This window comes from Etheostoma spectabile, chromosome 7 (genome assembly GCF_008692095.1).
Source record: "Etheostoma spectabile isolate EspeVRDwgs_2016 chromosome 7, UIUC_Espe_1.0, whole genome shotgun sequence".
Taxonomy (NCBI): Eukaryota; Metazoa; Chordata; class Actinopteri; order Perciformes; family Percidae; genus Etheostoma; species Etheostoma spectabile.
Window position 1 is genome coordinate 28532752 of NC_045739.1, and position 27839 is coordinate 28560590.

At 39.6% G+C, this 27839-nt stretch overlaps 3 protein-coding genes across 3 annotated transcripts; all 3 read right to left on the minus strand.

Annotated features, from left to right (window-relative positions):
- Positions 1-310: 310 nt before the first annotated feature.
- On the minus strand, positions 311-1730 carry tcf15 (transcription factor 15). The gene is made up of 2 exons (XM_032520107.1): positions 1016-1730; positions 311-485 (listed from the first exon to the last, which is right to left on the minus strand). The coding sequence occupies exons 1-2, from the start codon at positions 1490-1492 to the stop codon at positions 381-383; spliced, it is 582 nt and encodes a 193-aa protein (XP_032375998.1). The 5' UTR covers positions 1493-1730; the 3' UTR covers positions 311-380.
- A 6401-nt stretch (positions 1731-8131) lies between these two features.
- On the minus strand, positions 8132-11658 carry srxn1 (sulfiredoxin 1 homolog (S. cerevisiae)). The gene is made up of 2 exons (XM_032520116.1): positions 11344-11658; positions 8132-9715 (listed from the first exon to the last, which is right to left on the minus strand). The coding sequence occupies exons 1-2, from the start codon at positions 11575-11577 to the stop codon at positions 9506-9508; spliced, it is 444 nt and encodes a 147-aa protein (XP_032376007.1). The 5' UTR covers positions 11578-11658; the 3' UTR covers positions 8132-9505.
- Positions 11659-18925: 7267 nt separating this feature from the next.
- On the minus strand, positions 18926-27602 carry scrt2 (scratch family zinc finger 2). The gene is made up of 2 exons (XM_032520091.1): positions 26932-27602; positions 18926-23561 (listed from the first exon to the last, which is right to left on the minus strand). Exons 1-2 carry the CDS (start codon positions 27080-27082, stop codon positions 22762-22764), a joined length of 951 nt encoding a protein of 316 aa, XP_032375982.1. The 5' UTR covers positions 27083-27602; the 3' UTR covers positions 18926-22761.
- Positions 27603-27839: the final 237 nt, after the last annotated feature.

The window sequence follows — 27839 nt, forward strand, 5'->3', positions numbered from 1 at the left end:
CCCGTTTTCCCCGAAAAATAAAAATTTTTCCTTTCATCTTTTACTCTGCAGTAGTTTAACGTTTTCATCAATGTTCCATTTATTAACAAAAACCTGAAATATTTTTGACATTTTTCCAAAAAATGTTTTTTTTTGGCCCCGAAAAAACCTGGAAACGGGGAAAAAACGCTTTTATTTTGAAAAATTATTTTTTTTAAACTTCCGAGGGTTGGGGGGGGGGGAAAGGACAAAAACGCCAAGTTTTCAACCAAGCCTGCACTTTAAAAGGCTTATGCTTTAAACCAAAATAAGATAAAAGTCTCCGCCCCCAGATCCACATGTGTTTTTGGGTGTGTGTGGTGTGTGTGGAGAGTGTTTGTGAAACCACTTTGACTCTTCCCTTAGAAGTCTTTGAGGGTTTTCAGGTTGCTAATCGTCACCCGGTTTTCGTCCGTCCCCCTTCGCGGGACCCAGCCCCGCTTTTTAAAAAAGCTTTGGATCTTTATCTGGAAAAAAAAGAAACTCCTGAACCACCAAAATCTTGATTTTTTTTTTAGGGAATTAAAGACATAATACATGTTTATTTTCAACAAAACATTTTTCAGCTTCACTACTTAATGTCACATTAATGTACAAATGCAAAGTGAAAGGCCATACTCATTATGTTGAGTACCACATTATGTTTTGAACCACAGTTAAAATCTCACAGTAGTAAAAAAAAAAAATAGAATAAAAAACATCTGTGTCTGACCGTGTGAGGAATTTAGAATGAGCGCCAAGACATGTGCCGTGCGTAAAAGTCTTTTTACGCACACACTCCAAGACAAAGTAATGGAGTTACACAAAAGTGGTAAGGATTAAAAGATAAAGAGATGCTGCATTAAACGAAAGCTTCTCATAAAAGCATGATCAGGACATAAAAAAGGCCCGTTTTTACTTTGATATGTCTTTAGCACATTGAACACATCAGTTGTATTTAAGATGCACTGGATTTAAAGCTGGCTTGACTACGAATGTGCAGAACAACAGAATTTACCCCTTTTCTCTGGTTGCTCAAACAGAAGGTGCAGATGGTCCGCGGCTGCTGCGCCCCGCTCTCTCCTCGCGCATGAACCGCGCCGAGGCAGGGCTGTCCATCAGCGCCGCCGTCTCCGAGAAGAAGCACGTTGGCCAGATGGGAGATGTAGCTGGATGCCAGTCGAAGAGTTTCAATCTTGGAGAGCTTTCTGTCCACCGGCTCGGTGGGTATGAGAGTCCGGAGAGCTGTGAATGCGGTGTTGACACTCTGGGTCCTGCCTCTCTCCCTGGCGTTAGCTGCGCTCCTCTGTTTCACCACCACCGCGGTCTCCCCTTCCAGTCGGTGCGAAATCCTTCTGCGTTTTTTGGTGGAGCCACAGTAACTTTGCTCCGAGCTGCCGTCGCTTTCGCTGCGGTTTTCATCATCCTCGGACGTGATGGTGAAGTCAGAGTAGATCAAGTGTGTCGCCACGGGCCGCAGCATGGCGAAAGTCATCTTCACAAGTTATACGGGTCCCGGCCACAAATCCTCTGGTAGTTAAGACCGACAACAAACGCAAGGACCAATCCTACATCTCAATAGGTCACATGTAACCATCTGTGGAAAAAGGGACGTTTTTTTTAATAAAGCTGACCGACTTTTTACAAGTCAGTTTGGACTGGCCTATTATAGGGATGGACCAGGACTACCTGCTCAACTGGGCTCTTATAGCTGGATGGGAGGAGCTGCAAACACACACAACACACACACACACACACACACACACACACACGCACGCACGCACGCACACACGCGCGCGCGTGCACACAGTGTTACAGTAACCTCTCCAGTGAAAAGACTCACAAATAACAACGCATCACAAATATACGCCTAACAAATGCACCAGAACTAAACATGAATATTATAGTAATAAGCCTAAACTAGAAAAAGATAAAGTAAGTTATACATTTATCACTCAGACACATTGGCACTGTGTGATTTAATAGTATTGCAAGACACAATATCACATTCACACTACATTTCATTTAGCTGGCGCTTTCATCCAAAGCGACTTCCAGTTAAACAGTATTGGAGTAAGTTGTACCTGTATTTTGTGGTGGAAGAAAGATTATAACATGTTGACAACAGTTCAAATACTCAGTTCTATAAGACGTACATACGTGTTATGTAGCAAACATATATGAAAAGTAAAAGTATATGCAGAATTCAATTTAATACTATTTATGGAAGAGTTATCTTAAGACACTTTACAGATAGAGTAGGTCTAGACTACATTATAATTTACAAAGATCTAACATTTCCAGTAATTCCCCCAAGAGCAAGCAGACAGAAGAGTGAAATATTATTCAATAAGTAGAATCATAATGCCTGCTGGTCAAAGTGGACCTCATTTTTTGAATTTTAGTAGAGAGTGTGGTTTTTAAAAAAAGGCTTTTTTTTTAATAAATTGTTTTAAATTTTTTTGGGGAAGTTTTTTAAACAGCAAAAAATAATAAAAAAAGTTTGGGAGTAAAAAAAACTAAATAAGAAAGAGTTGTCAAAAAGTCCTTAAATTGTACTAAGCACGTACATGAGAAAAATTCTTGCTGCATTCCACCCGACGTTGTAGTATGGATAAAGGGGGAATATTGTTTGTGGAAAATTAATTTTTTGGGTCCGGAGCATGATTGTAAAATTGTAAAAATTAAACTTAAAAACCCCAAGGCTTAAAGGCATTTAGGGACCAACGTTTGCTTTTCAGTTATTTTATAGTTTACCATCCTGTGTTAGTCTGACATGTTTATGGTGCTGCCACCCACTGAGGTTTGTTTCTGTTGGCTGGTAAACCACAAGACCAAAATTAACTGAAAACCTCCACGAGGCTTCAACTTGCTCAACATCTACATCGACCTACAGGTCCTTGTGCCGGTGTTTGGAAATCTGTGTGTAAATTCTCTTTGTCTTGTCAATTCTAGAACTCCCAATGGAAATTGTTAAGTCAAATGTGAGAAGTTCTTTAATTTGAATATCTTTTTCAAGACGCCCGGCTTAATATATGACCTCGTACCACGTCAACAAACAGGCGTAGATTAGCTGAAGTAAATCATCTGTTATTTGAAAAGGCCTACGCTCAGGCAGCAGGAGAAAGTTAAGTGTGAGTAAATAAACACTGAGCAGATGATCCTGGAATGGCAAGGATGGATTTGCTTGCTGCCCTGAGTTAAAACAAAACAAAACAGTGACAAATGGACAATGTAGTCCTTCCGGTCTTCCCCAGCCACATTCAACCAATTCACTGGGCCTCAGCTGCATCAACAATCAGACATCAGACACCTAAACTGTCTGCTGAAAGAGCTCGGAGGTCTTCCAAAGGACATGAACCAAACGGGAATCGGCTGTAGCAAAGGCTGTGTGAAGATTTCAATTAGCAAAAATAAGGAAGTGTCTCCAGAGATTTTACTTCATACAAGTTAATTAAAAAAAACTTTACGAGCTATGACAGATACACAAACTGATTTTAATTTGTTGTGATTTTTGATATCATGCAATAATTACACACTAAAAGGTCAACAAATCCCCTCAGCTAGCAGCAAACTAATTATGCTGCAAGTCTCAGACACTCTCTGCTGCATGGTGTATTACATTTACAGTATGAATTTATTGTATATCTCTGTGGGGTGTGTGTGGTGTGTGTGTGTGTGTGTGTGTGTGTGCTGCTCAGATCTTTCCTCTAGTGCCACACGTTTGGCTTTCAGGGAAATATCTCAACAACTAATTCATTTTTTGCCAAATTTGGTACAGAAATTCCTCTTCCCCAGGGGATAAATCTGTATAACTCTGGTGATGCGCTACCTTTTGAGAGAAACGTCTCCACCACTATTTGATGGGGTTGTCATGAGATGTAGTACCGGATCCACGTGGGGTTGACCTTGTCGCTTGGTTGATTGGTTAGTTGATAAGCTCTTGTCTGACCAAATTCTCTTTGGTCTCAATAAAAGCTGAAAACCAACCATTAACGGTTACTACTAACTAGTTAGCTAGTATTGCCTGTGTAGCCAAAGCCAGATTTAGTATATTACACCAAGCTCCATTGTAGTCCAAAAACTATTAAAAACACATCAGTGAGCCACACCCTTGCACTGTGTGACATGCAAATAGTCGCCAACAAATACACTATTTACTCCAGCTTGCCAGAAACTACAGTTCCCAGCTGTTTGGAAAATTACATAGACTTTTATAAAATGGAAATTATAAAGTCAGGACCCTGTTTTAACTACCTATGTCCTCAGTGGTAACAAATGGGCTTGAGGCAACAGAGAGCGACAGACAGGCTGAGAAAGTATAGACAACCAGGACTAACTCACTATTGGTCTGAGTCTTTGGGACGGGATTTGGGAGGTCTGTCCCCCCTGACTCTTAGGATAGGTCATGGTCAGGTGTTGCAGAGAAAAATGGCTTGGGTTAGAGTTAAGGTTGTGTTGTGGTAAAGCCAAGGATCACATATTGTCTCTCATGCTTGCTCAGCAAAGCATTTGTAGTGGAAATCAGTCCTGTGATTTCATGGTTTAATCATCAGGCATCCGTTAGCAGCAGATTTGTGTTTCTTAACCCTTGTGTTGTCTTCCCGTCAACCATGGTCACTTTTATTTCAACAATATTATTACTTTTTCCAACATTTATGTCACTTTTTCAATGTTGTGGGTGCCTTTTTTCTTATGTTTTTGGTGTTTATTCCAAAGGTTTTGGATATTTTTAATGTCTCATTTTGACGGCCCATTTTTTTGTGACAAATAGAATAAAAAATGTACTGAAAACGGGTCAATTTGACCCAAGGACAACATGAGGGTTAAGGTGCTGGAGCCCTGTTGATGGACATTGGAAGTAGACACACATCACCCACCTCCCTGGTGGGGCAGGTTTGTCTTGCTGTATTATTGCATGTGGACTCAGATGTGTGATGTCACAGCAGGGATTTGGGGCTTTGCTTACACCTACAGCTAAAGTTGACAGAGTGCAGATGTGAAGTGCATGATAATAGTGCAGCAGTAACAGACAATGCCTTCTAATGAGTCATCTGGTCCTTTGATAGTGGAGCCCTGTCCAGAGAATATCTTCGTTCTGATTGGCAGGGCAAGGTTGAAGCTTGTGTGAAAAACAACCTGTTGCTATTATACCTCATGTACACATTCACAAAGCTAAATAGAGACGAAGGTTAAGGCACAATGTGTCACAGAACACAGTGGTGGAAAGTAACTAAGTACATTTAGTCAAGTAACTGTACTTCAGTACAAATTTGAGTTACATGTACTTTAATTGAGTATGTTCTTCTCATGCAGCTTTACACTTCAACCGTACTACATTTCAGAGGGAAAACTGTACTGTACTTTTACTCTACTACAAATATTTGAGAACTTCAGTTACTTTACAAAGTTTTTTTTTGCACACATAACACATTGCAGCTGAAATGATTAATTGAATAACAGAATATGTATAGGCAACTATTTTGACAACTGTTTCATGGTTACAGCATTTAGATTTTGAGGATTTCCTTGTAGTTGTTTAAATGCATTTTTAATAATTTTGATGTCCAGACTGTTGGTTGGACAAAACAAACATTGTGAGGGTGTCACTTTGGGCTATGAGTATCTGTGGTGGCATTTCTCACTATTTTTAGAATGTTTACCAATTTAAACTGTCAAGCTATTAATGGAGAAACAACAAGCAGATTTATTCCATAATGATATTAATCATTAGTTTTAAACAGTTCAAAATGAACTCCACCTCAAAAAAAACCACAATAGCACAATCCTGGTTTCATTTTAATGAACGAGAAATAATATTGTAATGATATAATATATAATAGTTTGACAGTCACATGGGGCATTTTTCTGCATTGAGTACTTTTAATCCTTTGAGTACATTACCTCATACTTACATACTTTCACTAAAGTAGCAACTTTTAGTGTTTACAGTGTAGGTTAGTGCTTTTATTTAAGTAAAGGATCGGAATACTTTTTACCACTGCACAGAGAACACAGTGCGGGGGTCAGAGGTTGGATACAGCATTGCAAATCTGGTACAAATTACATGCCTGCGGCAGCCCGCAGTAGTCTGAGGGAATTCCGGATAGGAAGCTGTGAGAAGTCCTCATCGGCTCAAACACCACACACTCTTTCAACAGGATTTGGTTGTAGTGCCTCCCCAAGCGGAACAAATGGGTGAGCTGGCTAACCAGAGATCATATTTTAAATGTATATTTTGAATGCCTCTACAGGACAGCCAGAGTCAAATTCTTGTAAGGTAGTTTTATTCTGCCACTGGATCATTTTATAGACTCGGCAAGTGATTAGAAGACATAGGGAAAAAGAAGGAGAAAAAGCAGTCTTGTAAAATTTTAAAGAGATTTGAAACAACTGGCAGATTAACTGGCCTTTTATTTTCCACCTGGTTACAAAAACTAATAGAGCAATTTAGCTTTTCAATGTGTATACGACACTATATGGTACAGGCGTACACGAGACCATGCAACAAATACAGTAAAACCAAAAGTAAAAACAATGTCAATGCAAACTGTGTAGTGAGTGCTTAGACAGGAATAAGCGATCCTCTCTTTATCTCCAAAATTGACTGTGAGCACTTATAATTTTAAAAATCTACGTATACTATGTTGTCCACATCATGCACAAAATACATTGGTGCTTATAGCCCCTCAAAGGTTCCCTCAAAATTCCACTCAAAAGGGCAAAACATTTTGGAATGACTACAACTATTTGAACTTTTTGCACATAACAAAAAAACAACAACATTTCAATATTAATCAGCATTGTTTTATATTCTTTCTTAATTAGTCATTTTGTTCTTGGTTACAGCAATTAAAAAGAATCTTTTGTAGTGGTGCTGCATGATAGAAACTATACTGAGCATCACCAAATCTCATGTAAACACAGAGTAGTCACCCTAAGTCATCACTGAGCAATCAAACAACTTGCAAGAAAGTTTATGAGAATTGACACAGCCACAAATCATTTGTAATAAAAAAAAAATGGCCACAAACACTTCCTCTTCTTAACCCCCTATCCCCCCTTGATCTGTTTAAATCCTCAAAGATAAAGCGAACAGAACCACCCATGGAAACTGCTCCACGGAGCAACAGGTGCAATATATTTTTTTCATACCAGTATTGCGTGTCAAAAACCCTTTGAGGATACGGTTACTTCCAGACAGTGAGCGAGCCACAGGAAGTCTTCTCACACGCGACGATTCAGAGGAGACATTTAGGGTCCTTTAGGGCCGGTCGGTAAAAGCTGCCCCCAGGTCTCCCTTCATTTCCTCGATGGCCACAAAGGGAGACCATCAAGCCGCTAGGAGCTCGCATTGTGAAGGCTCTGACGTGGGAAAAGGCCTCGTCTCTATGCAATGCCCTGTCATGTGCATTTCTGCAATTCTGCAAACCTACAGTTCCTTCCTCCAAAACAGGGGGGCAAGGGAACTAACTTGATTTAATAATCCCGAGCCCTGTCTCAAGTTTGATACCAACAACAAACATGTACTTTAAGATTATTCATCACAGCTGAACAAACCATTATCGGTGTTTTATATGTTTAAGGAAGGCGAAAGGCTGCCATCTATGTTATTTACTGTAAGTGGAACATGTGTAGTCTTAGAGCATCAGGGGCTATGAAGAGTAAGCCATCAATAAGCTTCTTTTTTACAAAAAATTGTAAACTGATTTCATCTGATGGTACTTAAAGGTTTAGGTAGGGTTCTTATGTGAACTGACCTGGATGACAGCAGCGAGACTGGAAGATGACATAAGGGATCCAGAGACGACGAGTAAGAAAGACTGATGACGGGAAGAAGGCGCAGACTCGGCAAAACTCGACAACATCTTGCGTTTTGACACAAGACGTCAGCCGTATGTTCTTCTAACACCTGCAAACCATCTGCTCTATAGGCTCCTCTCTATTACCCGCATGTGCTGTCTGAAGCATCACAATCAAAGTTGACCGTGCATAAGATTTTCTAAAGTTTTTACATTTGGTCTTACTTAATCATCAGTACTTTTACAGGCTTGTTTTAGTTATTGAAATAACGCACATTTCCTCCTCACATTCGGGTGTAGACACAAAGCAGCTCCGCACCATTTTTTTTAAAAAATTAGCAGTAGTGCCACAAATAAAAAGCTGACTACAGGCACCTTTTGATGTAATTTCAGACTAAAATAACTTCTTAATAATAATTAATAAAATGTGTGACGACATTTAAATCTTTTCCCAGGGCTCAGTAGAACGAGCTCAAAAGGTATACTTAGAGGAAAGCCACTAGTGGATTCAACACGGCTTTTTTTTATTGAACACATTTTGACATGTCACTGCAGGAAAAGCATGTCTAAGTAAGAAAATAATGATGGCTGAATTCCATTAAGCTGCTTCAGTTTCAGGGTCCTGGTATTGCACATGCTGGCTCACTGCCACAGTGTACTGGGACCAAATACCTCAATATCGATTTTGCGGCGATATCGCGGCGGTTGACCATTGGTGCTTTGACAACATATCTAAACACTTAGATTTTAGATAAATAATCATCAGTAATGTAGACTTAATGTCTAAGTGGGTAAAGGCAAATAATAAAACAGAACAATCTGGTAAGTTCAGAAAAGTACATCACTTTACTGTAATGCAGCTTTTAAAACCAGGAAAAGACACCATTTAGGTCATATCACGATATTCAAAAACTAGTAGTAGTAGTCTCATATCACGATATCAATATATCGATATATTGCACAGCCCTACTAGAATGTAACAGACGTAACATTGTTAATGCTTTTCCTACTATGACAGGTCAAAACATCCGCTGTGAAAAGAGCCTCAACATTTCTAACCATCTTTTCTATTTAGTGTCACTTAGCCCCCTACTAATAATCAATATTCTGCATTTGCCGTACAAAAGGAAATGGCAAGATGGCGCTGCAATGTGCAAGAAAATAACTTGTAGTATTATTTAACCCTCATGTTGTCCTTGGGTCAAATTGACCCCATTTTTAGTTAATTCATTTTTTTTGTCACAAAAAATAGGCCATTGAAATAAGTTCTGAAAATGTCAACATTAAAAATATCAAAAAACGTTGGAAAAAAACATCAAGAAAAGCACCCGCAACATTGAAAAAGTGACAGAAATGTTGGAAAAAGCAATAATGTTGAAAGAAAAGCAACTAAAATGTTTTTTTTTTTATGGTTGACGGGAAGACAACACAAGGGTTAAATGTCTTTTTATGTGCAAGAAGTATTAAATGACAGGCTTGATAATAATGTTTAATAAAAAAAAACACAACTTTACACATAAATATACACTCTTTAAATTACATTTCTGTGGTTTCAAATGACAAACGTCATGTGTTTGACTAAAGAGTTACATTTCCCCCTGCTGGTATGTTCTTTGCTGTGCAGTCCCCCAGCTGCAACAGAAAAAAAACTGTGGCTGTGTGTGTGAGCCACCTGAGCCAAGTCTCTGCAAAGTGCTGCTCCAGCATCACCGCAGATCAGGCGTGGAAGCTCCCAGGTAAGTGCTGAGGTCGGAGACGTTAGATCGGATGAGCTTGGCTGGGATGGTCGACATGTTCAACCTCTGATACGCGGCGAACCTGTGACAGCCTCCAAAAGAGTAGTAGTAGTTCCCCCCCTCTCTGCCTTTGATCCAGAGCACATCGATGGGAGGAACAACACTGATGTCCGCTGTCTCCTAGAAGGAAGGACAAACTGATCATTCATTCATACCACAAGTGTGCAGCAGATATTATGCAAGTATTGCAAAGAAAAGCCTTGATATAAACAGCACCGGTTTACTGGTTCCACTTATTATTCCACTTATTTAGTATTTATTCATCACTCATATCTCACTTATTACTTGTTATTTATTTAGCATTCTCATTCCCTATTCCAGACCTGTTCATAATGTTCATACTGTTCATATTGTAATATAATAACATAATACTATTTATCCCAGTCTCCTTTGCACTATGCTCCACATTTAAATAATTTATTTTTTTGCACTCTTCATTGCACTCATGCTTCTATATTGTTTCTGTTTAGAGTACGTATATATTAGTGTGTATATATTAGTGTGAATATTGTTTGGTTGTTTTGTATGTGTAAGCGCATTGTGAGCAACGATGTTCCAAAGTAAAATTCCTCGTATGTGTCCTCATGCATGGCAAATAAAGCTGATTCTGATTTTACAAGAAGATATGATACACTATACTGTAATGATGAAGAGGGAAACTACAGTATGAGTAAGAAGCTAAATGTTTCTACAGACATGCTCCTGTAGGAATATTGGAAGAACAGTATAGGCAGTGGTTGAGGTGGTACTCAGATACAGAAAAAACACAGAATTATTATGAGCAAATTCTACTTTAAGCTTCAAAAGTAAAAGTTCTAATTATACAGAATGGTCCCTTTCAGGGTCTGGTTGATTATTAGATTATTATAATAAAGTTATTGCTAGTAGTGGTGGAGCAAATTTGAAGTACTTTGAATAATATTGGGAAGTTGAATGTATAAATACATCCAGGGTCATGACTGAACCCCAAACTACCAACCAACCAAACATTAGAAAATCTTTAATCATTTTAATGTTCACATATATTTTCTGTACATTTTATTTCCTCACATTATAGCCTGGTGCTTTGCATTTAATTATGGTGGAAAATACTAAATATAATTTAGTCATAAATTATTTTATTTCATTCATTCATTCATTCATTTTAATTACAAGCTGTCAAATTGAGTCTAAAACTTTGGAATCAGCCTAAAAATAGCTAGATAGAGTACTATATATATATATATATATATATATATATATATATATATATATATACATACATTTATACAGAATATAAGGTGGAGATTAGCTAGTGCAAGTGATGTTAAGTTCAGTTGTTGCAGTTATGGATCAGATCATTTAAAGTGGGCTATAAAGTGTGTTTGAAAAGCTTAAATGTAAAATCATCTGAAGTGCCATAAATGTTACAGTGGTGACGTTATTAGAAGAGGAATGTGATGAAATTCAAATAGCACAAATATTCACAAGAAGCTGTATAAATATCAGAATCAGAATCAGCTTTATTGACCAGGTATGAAGACACATACGAGGAATTTTCCTTTGGAGCATTGTTGCTCACAATGTGCTTACACATTCAAAACAAACAACCCAACAAACAATATATACACTCTAATATAGACACACTAAGATTTATATATATGATATGATATGATTTTACATTGGGGAGCTAACCCACAGCTGGGTTATAGGCCAGGCATTTTATTGGATCTTAATGTCACCTTAAAGTGCACATGACACGTTGTTACCTTTATTGTTTTCATCAGACCCTGAACTTTCAGCTCATCCAGCACCGGAGGAATCGGTCTGATGATGACCTGCATCGGGACGTTATGGACCTCGTCGAGGCTGTCCGAGTGAATCGACCTGTTGTTTTTAACGTCCGCCGCGCCACACTGAGTGGACGTTACCGACATGTTTCTACAGGTTAAAACCGACAGTTTCACTCGAGTTGTTTTAGTGCTGCGCCATAACCGAAACATTTACCTACTGACAGTAGACTGCGGCCTTTTTTAGTGTCACTTCCTGAATGAAACGTTTGTTGCCTTCACGTAGCGTCGGAATAATTGGAATAATTTCTAACCAACTCGAAACAACAACTCGGAAAGCCGACACGTATTGCATATTAATTTTTTGTTCACATGCCATTTGTAATACAGTATTAACCGTTAGTTGCTGCCCAAGTAAATGGGTTTAAATTCGGTATTTATGTTGTTTGTTAGCATTTAGGCCCCCCGGTAAAGCAATATTTTAGTTTGTTGTTTTAGGAAATGTATTGGTCCAGAAACAAATCTGGGAATAAATTACTGACATAAAGTTTCAATCTACACATAGTATATAAATACTGTAAACAGCTATAATGCGTTATTTAAACGCTCTGAGCAATACAAAAGAACACATCTTTGTTGTCCATCCATACTTTTTCCCTCATTTGGCTATGATTTAAAGCCAAGGCCATGAAGGCACCAAAGTCTGAAGAACAACTTCTCAACTCGGTTGGGGTACCATCCAAGGAGCACGTGAATGCAGCATTTGATTACGTGACGCCTAGTAACTTGAACAGAAAGTTTTCATTAGTACTCCGCGCTGTCAATCACAAATATAAGTTACAATCATGGTTACAACGCCCTCTCTGGTCGGTTGGTAGTTAGTACTAGATTGAATTTGCCAGTAAGGGCCCCATTGCTTGTTACATCTGAAGTAAAGTGTTTGTTTTGTTTGCAATTAGCATACATGTTGTTGGACAGCCCTTTGTTGTCAAAACAAGAGATAGTATGATAATGCCTATCTCTTATTTTATAGCTAGCTAGCTAGCTAGCCCAGTTAACGTTACCGAAATGAGTGCGGGTAGCTAACATTAGCATAATTCTGTTTTTTTGCCACTTGGGGACAGCAGAAACAAGCTGTGCCCACCATTGACAAGTCTCTAATGAAGTTATTAAGGTGAACCTGTTATCATTCAGAAGTTATAGGAGCAACATTATCATTAATTCGGAATCTTGCTTTTGTCCACGTGAAGAATGTGAGTTTTTTTATGCTCTTTTACCAACTCTTGAATGAAATATCTGTCTCTTTAGCTGCTAAATGCTCCACTATGTTCACCAGCTAATTGCTAACAGTGTCTTTTTGCTGGTTGGTGCTGAGCAGGTAGGGTATAGTGGGGCTTTAGAGATTTTCCTCAATGAGAGTGGTGAGAGGGAATTCAAAATTTAAGTTTACTAAATAATTAACTGAAACTCACTACAAAGCCATGTGAAGTTCTTTAACTCCTTGTAAGGCAACCTTGGCTATTTTGAAAGGCGCCCTTAAAAAAAGTAATATTATGTGAGCCGCTGCTGATTAATATAGTAATATTCTGCAGGTTCATCAGTACGAGCAACCCCATTTACATTGTTTTCACACTGCCATTTTATTCTTTCCTTTTATTTCTTTTATTTCCCACAGGAATAGTAGTTAACTAAAACTTCACTTTGAACTATGTGTTATTTATCTCCTGTAATCAGTGATGCAAAGTCACAAATTACATTTAAAGTTAATAGCACAGTTCTGGAAAAGACCTGACCTTTATCTGCTGTTGACAATGGCTTTACTCCCCTTTATGGTTTGCTGGGTAATGCTTTTTTTTGTCAAAAATAATAATATAACTTGCTAAATTAATAATTTCTGTCTCTAAATGCCTGTTTTTTTCTCTCTGTCCTGATCTTATTATAACCCAATGTAGAGAGGTATTACTGTGGTATCCCTTTTCCTTTGTCACAAACTGGGCTTTCACTTTTAGTGAAGGTGATAAAATAGAAAATAATCTATTCCTTTTGTTTTGAGTTAGCCGTTGTGGTATTTCATGGCATGTACATGTAGTACTAAACACAAACTGTCCTCTTTTTTATATAATTACTTTTTATTTCATGGCCAAACTGTTTCACATTCAAATTCACTCCAGCAATTAGTCATGCAGTTGAAAAGAGTCGCTGCAAGCCCAGAATCCTTTGGTGACAATAGTTTTTAATGAGGTCAGTGTTTTGTATTTTCGACTGTTGCGTGATATAGGCTTCCTCCATCAAAGTGCAATACTTGGTGATATTCTATTTTTACAGAGATTTCAAAGAGACAGCCAGGTTGCTGTGGTTACAGAAAGGACGTCTCGGCCCGCAGCTTTGCACAGGTAAGTGGAAAGCTTCAAAGATCTGTGGCAGTGGAGCGGAAACAGAACTATTGTTGTTTTCTCCAACCCACAGCTACAGCGTCTTCTAATGAGACAATTAAAAAGGATTTCTTGGACAGTAGAGGCAGGCTATTACATTGAATTATTACAAATACTTTGAACTACCATGGCAGCGCCTTTTTTGTTTATTAATTGGTCACACGGGGATCAGTTACAACATGAAAAAGTTCTATATTCAACAGTGGTATCAGTACATTATATGTCATTGTGGAATAAAATTTAACAAAATGCACCCTGTAATTTAGGTGCTGCAGCGAGTGTAATCAACTTTTTTGCCTCATTGTGAAGTCATAATTTTCCAGTAAAAGCAACAATCTGTTTATAATTTCCCCAAAACAGCCTAGCTTTTGTAATCCACCTTACATTTTCTACTTTTCTTTCTTAAACGGCATCTTAGTGGACACCAGGATAGCATAAAACAACAGAAAAACTCCAATTAGTCTGTAACATGCTGACATGGATCATGCAGCTGGCTGACTTGGTACTTCTGTTTGAATAACTACAGTATAGTATGGTGACATATCCCCCGTGGGCATTCACCACTCTATACAATGTCAATTTCAACTCGCATCTTTGCTGTCAATCTGAAACCACTTCATCATGCACCAAAGGAAACCAGCATCACATGAAGAGAAGAGAGCCTGCCAGTCTAAGCATATAGACATGTAAATCATCTCCAGTGCTGAGGTGTGTGTGGAGTCCCACTACACTCTGCATGACCCTCTGCTGTCACAGCAGGACTGTATTCTAGTTGCTAACATATCTCAATTACTTAGATTGAGTTAGTCACACAGGTACAGCGGCAGGTCATGGAAGAACAGTTCCCACATAATGATTTGCTGTTAATATTAGATTTCAGTCCCTGTGGGATTGTCACACTTAGAGCAGCTGGAGAAAATTACCTGCCAGCTTTCCGACAGGGAAGTGAGCTATATTTATTTATACCTTCCCCTTTAACACGTTGACATGCTTTTCAAGTGATAATTAATCTGACTGCGATTTTCATTCTTCAAACCATAGCTTTGTGATAGATGAATGTGTCTGAAATCATGACATGGTTTAGCAACAGTGGATGTTGCTCTGTTGGCAGCTGAATATGTGGCTGATTTGTTCACTGATGATGTTCACGCTGATTTGTTCACTGATAACTGGCGGGTCTTGCTGCCTAAACCTATGAAATTATTTTCCGCACTCACTCCTTTTAGTACATCTGCCCAGAATGGGATTTCTGTTTAATGATCTTCCCTGCCTTGAAATAAATTTGCTCACCCAGAGATAACTGGTGCTTTGGTGTGAGGTTATTTAGATGTGGATTAAGCTATAGGCTATAGGTCTTCCCATTTGCTCTTCAGTTCATTAACTTTACCCTAAAAACAGAGGCAGAATACATGTTTTTCCCAGCTTAAATGACACCATTGAAAGCCACAAAAACAATGTTAAAATGTTTATCTTTAGAACAGATGATAAATACAGTATCACATCTGTAATTCTTTTGCTCAACTTGTTTCTGCATGTATTGTATATGAAGAGAAAAAAGGAGCTATTTAAGGAGTGCCCTCCTTGACTTTTGCTTGAGTGCTGATGACAAGTTGGATATCTTAGATGCATAAAAATGCGATTTTGACATGACTTCAAAAAGAGAAGCATACGGATGAGGTGGACCCTCTGCCAACAGAGAGACGAGGAAACAGATGGGTTTTACACAAACAGCACAAACATCAAGAACACTGAGTTAAAGAGCTTGGCAGTCTCACTTGATGAAACAGTGAGGAATGGAGGCGCTTTTAATGAGCATCTCTCCTGTGATGCAGAATGTGAAAAGACAAACTGTTAGCTCTTAAAGGGCCAGTTACAGTTGGTTGGCCCTGACTGGTTGAACCGAATGGTTTTACTTCCCTCTTGTTGAGCAACTTTGGTCAGTACACATGCAGATTGGTTATAATATGGAGAAAATAAACTGGCCTAGGGCAGAATACCTCCTTCAGTTGAATTATCCGGTTGAACCGATGGCACCGCCACTGACCAAATAAACAAAGCTTGTTGTTGGATTGTTAATGTTGACAGTAGGTGATCAGCCAACAGATGGCGCCAGATGTATGGGAAGGGTCGGAGCAAAGGCCTGCACCAGTTCCAGGAGGGTTGAATCAGATAATTATAGTTTTTCTATTTACAAAGATGTCACCTCTGAGACACCGGGAGACACCAACAGAGAAAACAGTAGTGAATTTGAAACAGTGAAACACATTAAGAATATAATTTTTACCCCATATTTTTATTGGACTGCATTTGTTTTTTAATTAATAGATCCATTACTACTCTACTTCTCTGTGAAATGTCAAATGAAGAAAAAAATGTCCATCACAGGTTTGGAAAGCTCAAGGTGACGTCTTCAGATGTCTAGTTTGTCTGACCAACATCCAAATTAAATCATATTCAATTATAGATCCAATTATATTCAAAGCAAAACTATATGAAAGCAGAAAATACACAGAGAACCAGTAAATATTTGGGATCAGTGCTCAAGCAAACCACTCAAATGATAAATGGATTATCAGAAATATTGATTCTCTAACTAATTGTTTCAGCTCTAATGATATTTCTGTGTGCAGGACAGCAGATCAGATTTCAGTTCAAATAACTTAATTAACCCCTTGGGGCAATTTAAAAGCATGAGGAGTAGTTTTAAGTAGGAAATATGATAAATACACACAATGCCATTTACCATAATAAATATACTTGAAGCGTAATAGATTAAAAGCCACAAAAAATGTTGTATGAATCCTAACAGATATTTGTATTATTGAGGATTCATATATCATTAAAAACATTTTCTTGATTGATTGATTGATCTTTAAGAAAATAGTATATACAAAATTCAGAAGCTGGAACCGGAGACATTCGGGTATTCTTGCTTAACAAACAATTATCTCATTATGTTAATTGTTGCTGATTAGCAATCACCATCATCATCATAATTGACTTATCAGTTCAGCTTTAAAATTACATTATGCTTGCTGAGTCAAGCGAGAGCAACTGAAAGACACCCGTTGCAACTAAATTCCACTAATGAATTTGAAATGGTCAAAAACACCCATTACGGATATAGTTTCTTCTCCATATTCTTTTATTCCTGTCATAGTAGCAGTAGATACAAATTGTCTGTGTAGGGTAGGGTTCATAATTTGAATAAATACTGTTTTCCTATAAATAGTCTGATAATCTGAGGTTTCTTTCTCCAGTTTGTGTTTAATAGCCATATATCTGCTGCTAGGGTCTGTGCAGTAACCTAGTGGTAACCTTCTCACCCCGTCAGAAGGCACTTCTATCAGACGAAGATGATGCTGTTCTCAGATCTCGCAGAGTGTAGCGCTCTCAATTTTGCCGGTTATTTTCAGCCGATTACTGTATATAGTGTGTGTGTGTGCGTGCGTGCGTGCGTGCGTGTGTGTGTGTAGTGTGTAGTGTAGAGTGTTGCAGGGGTATGTATGAAAGGCCACCTTGGTCTCCTTTCCTGTCTACTCACTCATAGCTTCTGTTGTTACACACACAGCTCGCCCACGGGTGATGTAATTGGATTGCATGGATCCCCATTTTACAGTCCATTGGCATGTAATGACATCAGTTATTTACTTTCATCATAAAATCTGATAAGGGACAGCATCTGCCAGGGTAAAGTTTGAGCGAGTACCGCACATGAATGTTGATGTGATCTGCAGCACTGTGAGCTATTTGCTAGGGGTGTAGCGATACATCGATCTGGATCGATATACCGATTCAATCCTCAACGATCCAACATTATCGATTCAAAAGGAAAATATCGATACACATCGTCATCTTTAAGATGGGCCTTTATTTTGAAATTCCCACTTCATTTTTATTCTTTTTTAATAAAAAGAGTGGTTTGTTTTTTATTTAAATGTCTGGAAGAGCTCAGTAATGAAATTGTCGAACCATATTTTAGTTGCTTTTTGTAAACCTAGATAAATAGTGTTAAATGGACTTATGTATCGTCTTGTATTAGTGTGATTCAAATCAACTCAAAATCTTATTGTGGCAGACTTTGTGATATCAGTAAATAATGTATCCATGTCCTTAGAACCGATATTAAATCAAATGGTGATAAAACGTGTGATTTACACCCGTACTGTTTGCTGCATGCACAAGAATCAGCACTTGGTTGTAAACCCGTCATTTTGACTCTTAGAGAATGCAACCTGCAAATACAGATGTGATAGTTTATTTAGTGTATCTTCAGTGACATAACTAGCATGGAAGCATGTAACGGCCACAATGGCAATCACTGCTTTCCCACACTGAAGAGGTGAGTGTGCAGCAAAGAGTCTTGTTTCTGAGTCCCTGCTCTGCTCTGCTCTGCTCTGGCTGCTGTCTCATTATACTGCTGCTGTGCTGCTGGAGGACACTGAAGGACACAAGCGATTGAATTCAAGTGTTGTTATATTCCCTGGAAACCAATCAAGAAAAGCCCCAGAATAATAATCCCTGTCCGCTGTCATGATTCATTTTTATTTTGTTCCATATTTTTCTCTGGCTTTTTGAGTCACTCAGAAAGAGTAGTCCCAGCATAAAATCAATGTTCCATTAAAATTGAATGACCAGGAAGGGCTTAATAGCGGTGGAACAGCTGCTTGTGCTTTTGATAACGCCGGCGTCTCAGGAACTCTTATTCAAAGCTGTATTGGTGTTGTTCATGTTCTCAGCTGCTGTGAAAAACTAGAGGATATTGGCATTTTTGTGCCTCATAGTGGTGAAATTAAAAGTTGGTTAATTGACAGTAGAGCTCGTAAAAGTCATCAAACATTAACAAACAGAGGAGGCTGCAGCGCATGGCACATTCTAGTCGTAACTATAATTACTCACTGTGCTAATGTTAACTAAGGGCTATTTCAAACAGATCTAAAAATTATCATTTTTATCAGTGTCAGAAAAAGGTTTAAAAAGAAAGAACAGTAAATGAACCCGTTGGCCTGTCAGTGAACACCTGCAGGTTGTGTGTGTCTGCCTGTTTTCTCAAAATAAAAAAAAAAATCTGTTCTCCTTGTAATAAAATCAGTTGACAATTTTAAAAGAGACAAGAGTGAGCTTGTAGGTTCCTTGTGCTATTGTTTTTATTAACGTTATCATTGCTATTGTTGTCATCATTATTAATTGTAGCAGAACAAGATAAATCAAAACACCCCTCAGCAATCATGGCTTAAGTTTCTTCGTACTCAGCTGGAACAGAGAGAAAGAAAGAAAGAAAGAAAGAAAGAAAGAGAGAGAGAGAGAGAGAGAGAGAGAGAGAAAGAAAGTGGGAAATCTTAATCAGTTTTTTTTTTTTCTTTGAGGACCATATGGAAGGTTTCAAGCAGCCAACCATATGTTGAAGGCTTTTGTCATGGAAATCATACTTTTTGGCACTTTTTCATTGCGCAGCCAAGCCGGGCACATAAATAAAAGAAAACAAGAACAGAAAAATCATACAGAACATGATCAAATCTTTGAGAATACACAGAGTTTGAAGTTGTTTTGTCTGTAACTTACAACAGATAGCTTTTTAATCAAGACACTCCCTGATTCACATGGCCACCCAGACTGCAATTGGTACCTGTATTAGTCTTCTTTTTAATAAAAAAAAGACAACATGAATAGAAAAAGAGCAATTAAATGTCTACATGCATTGTCATATTATTGCTGTGATATATTTACAAATTTATTTACAAAAAGTATCAAAGAGGAACAATGTTTCCCTACATCTAAATTCAGAATCCAATTGTGCCTCCCTTTCTCTCAATTAATATTTTCTCTGAGGACGATCTGTAATGCTGCCAGTTTTAGATACAAGCTTACAGTACATTTCCAATTGATGTTTTTAATGGCCTCAATGCTTTTATCTGCCTCATTAATAAAAACAACTGTCCCCACGTTTTGGAGATGTCCCACAGTAAAACATTAAACATATTAAAAAAAAAAAAAATCTATAGGAAGTAGTGAATTCTGCATTAGTTCAATAATACGGCGACGTGCCAAACTGTGTGTTCTGCAAGTTAATCAGGAGACAGGTGGTTTGGATGCTCTCATGCAGTGATTCAGCTGTAGCACTTTGACGACCATCGACAGGATGATGGCGAAACAGGGAGGAGACGGCGGACAAATGGAGCAGAAACTCCTCTTTCCTCTCTTTTCTCCTCAGTTTTGTGTTTTGTTTTGTTTTAAGGACGAGCTCAGTGTTACCGCAATGGTGTCATCCATTTGGAATATGCAAATAGCTGACAGTGCATTTGCCTGCTGGTGCTTGACCTTCCCTTTGGAGGTCTCTCACCGACTCAATTACGCTCCCTATCTGCAGTCTGTCTGCAAACACCTGTTATCCTCCCACACTCTGCCACCCTCCGCCAATCCCACTTCAACACATCTCATCCTTGGTGCGTCTGTTTAGAGGCGGTTGGGATGGGATGAGGACGGCTGGTAGGGGAGGGGAGCGACAAGAGGCATGGACAAATGACGGGGGAGTTAGAAGTGCATTACAGCGCGTCGTTTTATTACAACAATCTTTAAAAAAAAACTCTCCCTACCAAGACAGCTCACGTCAAGATAATTTCCATCAGTGCTGGTTAGGATGTGTATATACCTCCATCCATTCTGTCTTTTGACACCTCAGGGATTTGCTTAGCTGTTTTCAACTGCACAGAATAATTTGCGAGGAGTAGTGAGTGTTTACTTTTACTCTATTTCAAAGCTTTGTTATGTCACTAAATTTATTAGAATGATTGTAACCTTCTGGCATTTCAGTAAAACCACACCTGCCTTTCAGCTGCTGGAAGAGATTTGTTTTTACCTGGTTTCTTTTTGAAACAAGACACAAGTTAAAATAATGATACTGTTATAGAAAAGCAGCCTTTTCCAGTCAAATTAACACCTGTAGCAGGTTTGGACACGCTGCATATAGGATTGAGTGTTGCTCATTGTCACTGCATCACTATCATTATTGCTTTTGCACCTTTGAAATCTTGGTGTAACTAGATTACACCCAGACTTATTATATAACCGTTAGTGTTAGATTTTCACAGCAATGTGTACATGCACATCACCGTCGGCCATTTCTGGGACTTAGTTATTGCCTGAGATTTAAAGACAAAAAGTCCCAAACATCGCCAGTCATGAGGAGGCAGGTGGACTATTGGAAAACAGCAAGATGGAGAATATTTTAGTGTTTTTGTTTTCATCGTTTCTTTTTATTGCCCTAAATCGACTGAAAACAGGACAGCTGTGATTGTTATACATGTCAGTTGCTGTGTCAGTAAAGTTATTGCCACGAAAACAATTCTGCATTCATTTGTTTGAAGTCTCCTAACACTGGTACTGTACATTGTTCCTCTTTAAAAAACTAAGTCCAATGGACTCTCTACAGTTTTCATGCATATAAACATTTTCTTTGAAGATCAGCAGCATCTTACAAGGTCAATGGATGTTCATTTTTTAAATTATAAACAATAAATAAATACATGGTCATTAACAAATAAGCAAGTCTTCAATAAATACACAAAATAAGGTGAATAAATTAATAAATAGGTAAATAGGTAGATAAATAAAGTATTTACATGATAAATAGATGGTATGCATCTAAACCGTGGGCGGAGCCTCGAGCGACATATAAAACAGACAAACAGAAAGATTTGACTGTCACTTTGTAACTGAGGGTGTGTTAGTCCATACCTTCACTCTGAGGTAACACTGGCGAGGGGGAGCACCTCAAACACTGGGTGAAGATTGCTCTTTAAGACTGGACGATTCACCATAAAGGCAGCAGAGTTTATGCAAGCCACCGTGGTGGAGGAAGAACAACGAGAGTTTTCATTGCTATAGACAAGTCAACTGCACATGGCACTTATAACAATAGATCATTTGGTCTGGCTCCCAGTGTTTTTGTCCAAGTCTGTACATCAGGGTGAGACTATGAATTTGATGTGTGATAACCTGTCCAACAGGCCTGTTTTAAAATCACTGCTCTTGCAGAATTGAATTGAATGACCTATGGCCTATGATCGTGTATAGCTTATTTAAAAATTTTATTTGAATACCCACAGTTACAAAGATGCTTCAGATCAACAAGGGATAATAAGCACAAAAAAATAAATTTAGAAAAATCAAATAGAAAAATAAAATCCGTTAAATTGAAACATTGGTGTGGAAAAAGGGGTTTGTCTTTTTACCTTTTTAAAATGATCTCCCTTTTTTTGCAAATACTGTCATAGTTCACATTTTCATAAAAAGTTCATGTTGGCAGTTGCAAAAGAATTAAATTCTTAGCAAATAAAAAGCAGCATAAAAATACAAGAGGTCATTTTGTCTCTAAAAAACAAAAGAACACTGTTAGTCCTTTTTTATGTTTTTTTTCTTTTTCTCATTGCTATTTGCTATAAAATATCAGGAATCTAAATATTATTACTATTGATATCAATATCATTATAGTCATTGATAAAAATTCACATGCCAGGCCTCATATATAATTGTGTGTGTGTGTGTGTGGGTTTGTGTGTCTCTGTGTGTGTGTGTGTGTGTGTGTGTGTCTTTGTGTATGTGCACATGTGCGTACATTTGTGTGTGTATTTGCATACATGTCCGTGTTAGAGTAAGTGTGTTTGCATGTGCCCGCGTCCGTGCGAGCACATGCTGCTTAATTGTGTACAACTATCATCTACAGTCTCTATTTGGGGGAAGGTTGTTTGATTGTATGTTTCTGTGGACGATTAGCTACTGTGCAGGGGAAAAAAATCCAGCATCTTTTGAAATTGTCTTTGCCATAATCATTAGTTTCTTCACGTAATCTCAGTGAAAATATTGCTTTCTAAAAAAAGGGAAGAAAAAAGGCATGGAGGGCAGAGTGAACAGGGTTATTGGTTGTGAACCTACAACAGGGGTTCAAATTTTAGCTTCTTCCTCGTGGTTAGTTTTCTGATTCAGAGTCGTCTTCGTCCGCAGAGCCCTTGAAGCAAGCTGACTCATAGTGCTTGTTCAGGTAGGACTTGAGAGCGAAGGTCTTATTGCAGCGCTTGCATCTGTAGTGCTTGAAGGCAGAGTGTGTTTGCATGTGGGCGCGGAGGTTTGAACGGTCAGCAAAGGCTTTGCCACAGTGTGCGCAGGCAAAGGGCTTCTCCCCCGTGTGTGAGCGCATGTGGCCTTGAAGGAGCCACGGCCGACTGAACGCCTTGCTGCACACGTCGCACTTGTGCTTGAGGTCGTGGGTGAGGATGTGCATGGCCAACGCTGGCATGGACACGTACACTTTGTTACACGTGGGACACTTGCGGGCCATCTTGCTGTCGAGGCTGCGGTGCGTCTGCTTGTGTCTGCTGAGGTTGGAGGAGGTGGCGTATGTCTTGCCGCACTCGTTGCAGGAGTGGCGTGCCGTGCCAGCTCCCCTCTCCTGAGCCCCACCGTTGGCACTGCTGCTTCTCGAGCCCCCTCCACGACTCTCGGTGTCTCCCTTTCGCCTTGAGCGCCCGTCAGAGATGAAGAAGGCATCCATGGTGTAACCCTCGGCCAGGGCCTCCGACTCACCACTGTAGAAGCCGCTGGCTGTCATGCCAGACTGTGGGCTGTCGGGGTGCTTCAGGTCGGGGTCACAGTACTCCTCTCCGCTGCTCACCTGGGTGTAGAGGGGATCTGACACCGGCGAAGCCAGCTTCAGCTCCATCTTCTTCTCCCCCTGGTACACAGATGGCGTGATGTAATCCTGGATGTAGCCTGAGAGAGACACATGCAAACACAGTTGGCCAGGGGTTGTGATGGATAAGGACACAGTGACATGCTGGTGATTACATGATTATCATGTAAAATGATTGCTTTTCGTAAAATGGTGAAAGAGTGAGTGGCAGCACAGAGCAAATTGCATTTTTTCCTGAACTCACAGATTGTATGCACAATAGTGCAGTGATGCAGGGAAACATGACGCACGCAGCTGCATTTAGGAAGGGTGCAATCTTAGTGAGGATGAGCACTAGATAATAGCTCATCAAAGAAGTCTCCCATCTAGGAAGATGTCTCAAATAAATTAGTCTCATTGGTAAGACCTTTTCTTCATTCAATGAATGTTCATGTTTCAACTCTAAACCTTAAAAAAAAAAAAAACCTTATTTCTCCAGAATTTGTATTTTGGCAAGGGGTTCCATCTCTGATTTGAAAGTACTTTCTAAATTGATTACTGCATTTTATGGTTTTGGACCAGGTGAACGTGTTACATCCTGCTGCTTACTTAGGATGTCATGCTACAGTACTTCTTCAAGCTCATTTAAGCATGATGCTGCAAAGCACAAATCACCACGAGTGATGTAAAATGTCCCCAAATGTACAGAGCATGATTTTAGAGAGAAATATTTTTGTTGGCATCATTCATGTCTTTCCTTTCCCACTGAAGCAGCCCAGTGCCAGTGGAGCTAAAAGGCTTGCTGGCAGCTAAATGCATCCAAACAGAACTCAATACTGTCGTGTGCTGTGACTCTTTGGAGCTGAATTAATACTAAACGTATTTTACCTACAGGGCTGATATTCAATTGGTTGAACATATGAGTTCAAATATAAAACGTGTTGAAATTCCTTTCCTGAGAGGAATAGTGCATGACTGCAGAAAAAAAGCCATTCCTAAGCACTGCGTGCAGCAACCAGTGGAAATTAGCTATTGACTGCTTTTTAATGAAATTCAAAGTTTTGAACTGATCAATAGGCTATCATATGTAAAATAGTGCAGCTGTGGAGAAGATAGAAATAGTGCAAGGAACAGATCAAGTATCTGCGACACACAATAATAGTTTATTGAGCACAGTGTTCTTGAGGCCTGATAATGTGAGACACGTTGTTTGGGAAGAGGGGTCACCTGTCTGCAGCAGCCAGAACACTGAAGTGCCTGCAAGAAACAGGCCATTAAGAAATGAGTTGAAGTGCTCTCTTACTACAGCATCTCCATTCCCAAGGGTTTCTGTTCACACACCCACTCTGTCAAAGACATGACCATGGCACCCGGGGACAGGGAAACACCAGGCCTGTGCACACATTATTATGCTGCACTGCATGGGTTCACTGTTTTCAACTACGCAGATGGTGTTCGTCCGGGGGAGAGCGAGCAACATGTTTTTTTTCTTTTCTTTTTTTTTCCGAAAACAGTATAAAAAAAAAAAGAATATTATCTTTATCTGTACAAATGCTGCAGCTCCAACAATACCCACCTGTTTTACAGTCACACTATAGACTGTTTGAATATAGCTGAAGGGCCTTTGCACTACGCACGACAACATGGCCCTTTTTTAACAAAACATACTGTGTCAATGTAAGCAGCGTTGTTGACTATATTTCAATTACCCAAGGTCAGTCATGGAGCTCATCATTTAAGGACCCGCGCTGTATCAGCCTTTACAGCTCATAGGCTCGTTTCTCTAATGCAAAGTAAGCATGTAATTAATGGACCCTCTCAGCAACCCCTCTTTGTTGTTCGACAGACACTCAAGTCAAATGTCTCCACAATGGGGGGAAAGAAAATCTCCTGGCACGGCAGAAGTGCTGATGTTAGGTATTTCAGCCACGCTGTGAATTCTTTTCTTTTCCTTCTCTCTCTTTTTAGGACTCGGCACGAAAAGATTCTTTTGTTCAAATTAAATGCCTTTTGTCGACACCAGTGTAGTGCCTTAACGCACTTTTCTTCTTTTTGATATAATGCTTATTTTTCATGGTGTTGAACAATAGATTCAGGAACAATAGAGAGTGACAATAAATACATACACATGGATAATTTAATAAGAATATAAACTGGTGCAGCAGGAAATGTAAAAAACATTCATCACAAGCTACTAAACATGCCTGGTAAATGTATAGAAAATGCACGTTTTTATTTCTTGCCATAATTCCTTAGACTTTCCCCAGTTAGTTATTTCCAATTTAGCAAACCATTCTACTTTACAAACCAGTCCAGACATGTTTAATTCCTCTAATCCTGATCCACCCAAAATTCACTGAACCTCGTTATTGACACAGCTGAATAACAGGTGGGCATCATCACAACATTAAGCTGGGGACTGTGAAGCCTCTCTCTCTGGGTAAATACCCTAACAAATCATAACAAAGACACACATATGGCCCTTTAAAACGTGGCCACAAAATGGAAGCGGCGAGCTAAAAGCAGAGCGTGAAAGTGAAGGTCGCCTCTCGGCTCTGAGTGGAGCTGACTGTGGCCGGTCTGTGTGTTGACCACAGTGCAGCTATGTGCCTTTCTTCATGTTTACTGTACAACCTCTGTCACGTGATCAGCCTCGTTGCTGCCCCAAGCATTTTTGTCTCATTTTTCTCCTTCCCTTTGCTATCCCTTCAGCCCAGCTCCCCACCTCCCTCCTGGCTGTACTGTACAGTGTGTTGATGTCTCTTGTGGCGGCGATAGGCCTGCATGGCTGAAACTCTAACCCCTGCTAGTTTTCAAATGCCCGGAAGGAAGAGAAAGATGTAGTGGAGCGATGGGGGTGGGGAGACTGTGCATTCTCCATTTGGATGGGAAGAGGGGGGCAAGGGAGGATCGGACTGTGATGGGAACTCAAGGACAATAACAGCTAAGGACAAATGTATCATCCGAAAGTCATCTCTCCTATTAATGATTTTTTTAGTCCACATGAAGACCAGATATAGTCAGCCTATGTGTGTTCAGCCACCACAGGGTTGGTGCAGTCATACAAATACGTAACTGGAGCTTCTCCTGATTATACACACGTTCTGTTCCCTATTTACATAAGCTAATCCGTGGCTGTGACCTGAATTGTGTCTGTCCTTCACTGGAGTCAAAAAACAAAAGTCTGGGAGCAGGGTGATGGGGGGTGGGGTACCACTAAAGAGGATTATTTAGGATATTGATTCAAAAATCAGCTGACTGCATGTAACATTAATTTACACACTACAAGTATGTTCTTGGCTGAAGGGGAAAAAACAAAATCTCACACCAACACAAAAACAAAAGAAGATGCCATCTGTGCAAAGTGTGGAAATGTCAGACATGCTGAAATCAGCACCGGAGCTGTCTACAGGCAGGAGTGCTAGCACATCTTTAACTGGAGCGGGGCAGACTGGAGGCATGTTAACTCACCATTCTCGCTGAGACGAACCCCAAGGCTGGTCACCGAGTCTGTGATGGAACGTGCAAAAGTGAACGAGTCGTCCAGGTGGTGATGATGATTGGAAGTGGCCGAAGAGAAATCATCAAGCTTGATCTTCTTCACCAAAAATGAGCGGGGCATGTTTCAATGGATAAAAACACAGAGCTGAGAAAAACGCATGAGCAAAAATGAAAGACCCTCTGAGGAAGCACACGAGCAGAGCTGGCTTGACGGTAATCCTTGCGTTTAATGTGAAGACAACGGCCAAAAACATAAGATAAGAAAGAAAATGGAAACCAGTGGATAACAAGGCTGACGGCGATGCTGTGTGAGACTCTCTGGCTCCCCCAACTTCCCCCAGAAAAATAAAAAAATAAAAAATAAAAGCGATCCTGTTCAGCACTGGATAGCTCCTGTGATGCAGCAGGCTTAAGGGACCAGTGAGGAAGAGAAGAGATGGAGACAGACAGAGAGAGGAGGGAGAGAGACTGTCAGACTAGCTGAGATCAGCAATCACGCCAGCCTTTATATGGGGCACAGGCAGTGGAAGATCAGGTGGTGCTGCGAAATGGAGCTGCTTAGCTTTAATCCATCAAATGTCCCCGGGGACACACATCAAATTACTACTGAACCGTCTGTGCATTCGCACACAGACAGAGGAGAAAGAACACAGCCAGACCCCCACTGCCCCCACTGCTGCTCCCCCTTCTACTCCCCTCCCTCTTTCACCCCGCTTATGCTCCGTGCTCGGAGGAGGAGTAAAGGAGGAGGGCAGACAATGGAGATGTGCATGAGAGCACACTCAGTGTCCTGTCCCCCATTGTTTTCAGATGAAGTGGCACAGTTTATGTTTGCCTTGTACAGGCGCTGCCTCCCTCATGTCATCTCTGTTTCCTCA